The 6,000-nt window shown below is 52.3% G+C and overlaps 1 protein-coding gene across 1 annotated transcript in view; it reads right to left on the reverse strand.

Moving 5' to 3' along the window:
• The window catches only part of DENND6A (DENN domain containing 6A), a 55,455-nt gene extending 50,721 nt beyond the window's left edge, over positions 1-4,734 (reverse strand). Inside the window, exon 1 of the mRNA XM_075321328.1 lies at positions 4,568-4,734. Within this exon, the coding sequence (XP_075177443.1) occupies positions 4,568-4,696 (129 nt within the window). The 5' untranslated portion in view covers positions 4,697-4,734. The remainder of the gene's footprint in view (positions 1-4,567) is intronic.
• Between the last annotated feature and the right edge of the window lie 1,266 nt (positions 4,735-6,000).

Raw genomic sequence — 6,000 nt, forward strand, 5'->3', positions numbered from 1 at the left:
ACTCATCACTAGTTACCAGTACTGAGCACCCGAGCATGGTAGTGCCCGCTCATCACTAGATACCAGTACAGAGCACCTGAGCATGGTAGTGCCCGCTCATCACTAGTTACCAGTACTGAGCACCCGAGCATGGTAGTGCCCACTCATCACTAGTTACCAGTACTGAGCACCCGAGCATGGTAGTGCCCGCTCATCACTAGTTACCAGTACTGAGCACCCGAGCATGGTAGTGCCCGCTCATCACTAGTTACCAGTACAGAGCACCCGAGCATTGTAGTGCCCGCTCATCACTAGTTACCAGTACTGAGCACCTGAGCATGGTAGTGCCCGCTCATCACTAGTTACCAGTACTGAGCACCCGAGCATGGTAGTGCCCGCTCATCACTAGTTACCGGTACTGAGCACCCGAGCATGGTAGTGCCCGCTCATCACTAGTTACAAGTACTGAGCACCCGAGCATGGTAGTGCCCGCTCATCACTAGTTACCAGTACTGAGCACCCGAGCATGGTAGTGCCCGCTCATCACCAGTTACCAGTAGTGAGCACCCGAGCATGGTAGTGCCCGCTCATCACCAGTTACCAGTACTGAGCACCCGAGCATGGTAGTGCCCGCTAATCACTAGTTACCAGTACTGAGCACCCGAGCATGGTAGTGCCCGCTCATCACCAGTTACCAGTACTGAGCACCCGAGCATGGTAGTGCCCGCTCATCACCAGTTACCAGTACTGAGCACCCGAGCATGGTAGTGCCCGCTCATCACTAGTTACCAGTACTGAGCACCCGAGCATGGTAGTGTCCGCTCATCACTAGTTACCAGTACTGAGCAACTGAGCATGGTAGTGCCCGCTCATCACTAGTTACCAGTCCTGAACACCTGAGCATGGTAGAGCCTGCTCATCACTAGTTACCAGTACTGAGCACCCGAGCATGGTAGTGCCCGCTCATCACTAGTCACCAGTACTGAGCACCTGAGCATGGTAGTGCCCGCTCATCACTAGTTACCAGTACTGAGCACCTGAGCATGGTAGTGCCCGCTCATCACTAGTTACCAGTACTAAGCACCCGAGCATGGTAGTGCTCGCTCATCACTAGTTACCAGTACAGAGCACCCGAGCATGGTAGTGCCCGCTCATCACTAGTTACCAGTACTGAGCACCCGAGCATGGTAGTGCCCGCTCATCACTAGTTACCAGTACAGAGCACCCGAGCATGGTAGTGCCCACTCATCACTAGTCAGCGCCCATCAGTCAGGTCAGGCACCTATTCGGTAAGTGGCACCGTTGACACTGGCTCCTCATTCAGTCTCCATGCGGAAGTGCCGGTATTGTGACTGGTGACTATTCATCTGATGCCAGGGACAAGAAACCACAAACATGTCGTAATGGAGAACAGTTAGTTCTTGGCATCGCAGTCTGAGAAGTAAATCAGAGTCATAAGAAAATCATCAGTCACAAAATCCAAAAGATAAAAAAACAGACGAATATAAAAAGTAAAGTACAAAGATTTCCAGCCCCGTCAGCTCCAGGTTATGACGCAGCAAAGGCCTCGATCATCCCATATATCACTGCATTATTAACAGACGCTACACAGGACGCCACTGTCAGTTTAGGGGCCTGTTTACATTGAGCTTTTTCTTTTATTTTGGAAACATTTGACAGGTATTTGCACCAGAAATCCAAGGCCGAGCTTCAAGATTCTGCTTCCAAATGTGCATGGAGCCGCCCCATTCAATAGTGATGGTCCGTGATCGTCTACCTGCTCCGGGTGCTAGGGTCATTCCCAATGTAGTAATTATCCCGATTCATAAAAGTGAGGACATATGTTACTGATGTAGCCGGTGGTCCGGCCGCTGGGACCCTCAGCGATCGATGGAAATGGACTTTGCAGAACCAGTACTGATTGGAGCACAGGTCCGCTGGGTTGGACGGCCGGGAACGGCTTCAATGAATAGAGGTCGTGCATGAACGCTGACTCCAGTCATGATAGGGATCTAGAGATCCAAGATGCTGCAAAATTATATTTTGGAAGGCGCACTTTCCTAAACCAGGCACGTCAGGAGAGGTGACAAGTGCAATGCAGCCTGTACTCTGCACATACACAGCTGCCGCCCCTGCAGGCACAGAATACAGGCTGCTGTGAATGAAGGGTGCAGAGTGCACAGCCCCCCAGCACGGCGCAGGGTCACACCCCACCGCTCCCCACAGGCCTCCTGCACAGGGTGGAGGCTTAATACACACAGCGGAGCCTGAGCATGCAGCATCAGTACAGACCCCATGGGGGAAGGTGGAAATCACACACACCATATCCCCACGGGGAGGGAGGGGGAAATCATGCACACCATATCCCCATGGGGAGGGAGGGAGGGGAAAATCACACATACCAGACCCCCATGGGGAGGGAGGGGAAAATCACACATACCAGACCCCCATGGGGAGGGAGGGAGGGGAAAATCACACATACCAGACCCCCATGGGGAGGGAGGGAGGGGAAAATCACACATACCAGACCCCCATGGGGAGGGAGGGGGGAAAAAAAAAAAATCACACATACCAGACCCCCATGGGGAGGGAGGGGGAAAAAAAAAATCACACATACCAGACCCCCATGGGGAGGGAGGGGAAAATCACACATACCAGACCCCCATGGGGAGGGAGGGAGGGGAAAATCACACATACCAGACCCCCATGGGGAGGGAGGGAGGGGAAAATCACACATACCAGACCCCCATGGGGAGGGAGGGAGGGGAAAATCACACATACCAGACCCCCATGGGGAGGGAGGGAGGGGAAAATCACACATACCAGACCCCCATGGGGAGGGAGGGAGGGGAAAATCACACATACCAGACCCCCATGGGGAGGGAGGGAGGGGAAAATCACACATACCAGACCCCCATGGGGAGGGAGGGAGGGGAAAATCACACATACCAGACCCCCATGGGGAGGGAGGGGAAATCACACATACCAGACCCCCATGGGGAGGGAGGGGAAATCACATATACCAGACCCCCATGGGGAGGGAGGGGAAAATCACACATACCAGACCCCCATGGGGAGGGGGGGAGGGAGGGGAAAAATCACACATACCAGACCCCCATGGGGAGGAGGGAGGGGAAAATCACACATACCAGACCCCCATGGGGAGGGAGGGAGGGGAAAATCACACATACCAGACCCCCATGGGGAGGGAGGGAGGGGAAAATCACACATACCAGACCCCCATGGGGAGGGAGGGAGGGGAAAATCACACATACCAGACCCCCATGGGGAGGGAGGGAGGGGAAAATCACACATACCAGACCCCCATGGGGAGGGAGGGAGGGGAAAATCACACATACCAGACCCCCATGGGGAGGGAGGGAGGGGAAAATCACACATACCAGACCCCCATGGGGAGGGAGGGAGGGGAAAATCACACATACCAGACCCCCATGGGGAGGGAGGGAGGGGAAAATCACACTTACCAGACCCCCATGGGGAGGGAGGGAGGGGAAAATCACACATACCAGACCCCCATGGGGAGGGAGGGAGGGGAAAATCACACATACCAGACCCCCATGGGGAGGGAGGGAGGGGAAAATCACACATACCAGACCCCCATGGGGAGGGAGGGAGGGGAAAATCACACATACCAGACCCCCATGGGGAGGTGAGGGAAAAATCACACATACCAGACCCCCATGGGGAGGGAGGGAAAAATCACACATACCAGACCCCCATGGGGAGGGAGGGGAAATCACACATACCAGACCCCCATAGGGAGGGAGGGGAAATCACACATACCAGACCCCCATAGGGAGGGAGGGGAAATCACACATACCAGACCCCCATAGGGAGGGAGGGGAAATCACACATACCAGACCCCCATAGGGAGGGAGGGGAAATCACACATACCAGACCCCCATAGGGAGGGGAAATCACACATACCAGACCCCCATGGGGAGATCGGGAGGGGAAATCACACATACCAGACCCCCATGGGGAGGGGGGGGAGGGGAAATCACACATACCAGACCCCCATGGGGAGATCGGGAGGGGAAATCACACATACCAGACCCCCATGGGGAGATCGGGAGGGGAAATCACACATACCAGACCCCATGGGGAGGGAGGAAGGGGGAAAAAAAATCACACATACCAGACCCCCATGGGGAGGGAGGGAGGGGAAAATCACACATACCAGACCCCCATGGGGAGGGAGGGAGGGGAAAATCACACATACCAGACCCCCATGGGGAGGGGAGGGAGGGGAAAATCACACATACCAGACCCCCATGGGGAGGGAGGGAGGGGAAAATCACACATACCAGACCCCCATGGGGAGGAGGGAGGGAGGGGAAAATCACACATACCAGACCCCCATGGGGAGGGAGGGGAAAATCACACATACCAGACCCAGACGGGAAGAGGGGGAAATCACACGCACCAGACCCCTGGAGGGAGGGGGACTCTTTGCCCTTTGTGCCTATACACCAGACCCCCCAGTCAGTGATTTGGGCTCCTGCAGTCACTTCTAATGCACAACTAGCCACAAGAAAACTTCTGCAGTAACTTGCAGCCCCCTCACCTCTACAGTCTGGCCCAACTCCAGATCGAAGCCCACCACACAGATACAGTGCAGCCACGAGGAGAAGCGGTCCCAGGGCAGGGCGGGGGTCTCCCCGGAGGACACCCGCGCCTCCTGCATCCCCTCCATCCACAAAGGAGACAGATCCAGCACTACAGAGCCTCCATCCAGCCGTCAATCAAAGCAACACGGACGTCATCACATAGCGCCGGCCGGCAGCGCGGGCGCACAACTCGTGACGTCACTGGGAAGCCGATACTTGTGAGGGCAGAGGACTTCCGCCAGGGAATACCGTGTATAATATATCCTATGGAGATATTGCAGGGGAGAATCCCTGTCCTTATAGTGAAAGGTCACTGTGGGGATATCATGTGCATATACTGCATGTACTGCATGTTTATATATAGTTTAAGACTAGATACACACACAGTCTATATATATATATATATATATATATATATATATATATATATATATATATATATATACATATATATATATATATATATATATATATACATATATATATATATATATATATATATACTATACATATATATATATATATATATATATATATATATATATATATATATATATATATATATAATATATATACATATATATATATATATATATATATATATATATAGATATACTGTGCAGACATTTTGGGCAGGTGTGGGTAAAATGTTGTAGAATACAAACGCTTTAAAAAATATAGCGTGTTAAAGCAGCACTCCAGTGTTTTGTTTTTTGGGGGGTTCGGCACTGGAGTGGTGCTTTAAATCTAAGTCCCCTGCCCCCTGTCTGATACCAGCGACTTCATTTTTTTCGGCGTCTCTCCCGTCCCACGGCGTCATCTTGTGCCCCTAACTTGTGACAAGCCAGAAGTTACGTCACAAGTGCTTAATGCAAGTCTATGAGAGAGAAAGGAGGCCAGAATAAGGACGGATCAAGGACAGAACAGGGAAAGGATAAGGACAGAGCAAGGAAATACGAGGATGGGACAAGGACAAGACGAGAACGGAACGGGGAAAGGATCAGGACAGAACAAGGACAGAGCAAGGAAATAACGAGAATGGGACAAGGACAGGACGAGAACGAAACAGGGAAAGGATCGGAACGGAACGAGACCAGGACAAAGACGAAACAAGAACAAAGTGAGGAAAGGATGAGGAAGAAACAAGGAGAGGATGAGGCCAGGAGAAGGAAGGAACAAGGGCAGAGCAAGGAAAAGATGAGAACAGAATAAAGACAGAATGGCGAAAGGATGAGGACTGAACAAGGACAGCACGAGGACAGAATGAGGCCTGGACAAGGCCGGAACAAGAATTGAGCGAGGAAAGGATGAGGACGTAACAAGGACAGGACGAGGAGAGAATAAGCGTGGAACAAATACAGAATGACAAAAGGATGAGGACGGAACAAGG

This window comes from Anomaloglossus baeobatrachus, chromosome 8 (genome assembly GCF_048569485.1).
Source record: "Anomaloglossus baeobatrachus isolate aAnoBae1 chromosome 8, aAnoBae1.hap1, whole genome shotgun sequence".
Lineage (NCBI taxonomy): Eukaryota > Metazoa > Chordata > Amphibia > Anura > Aromobatidae > Anomaloglossus > Anomaloglossus baeobatrachus.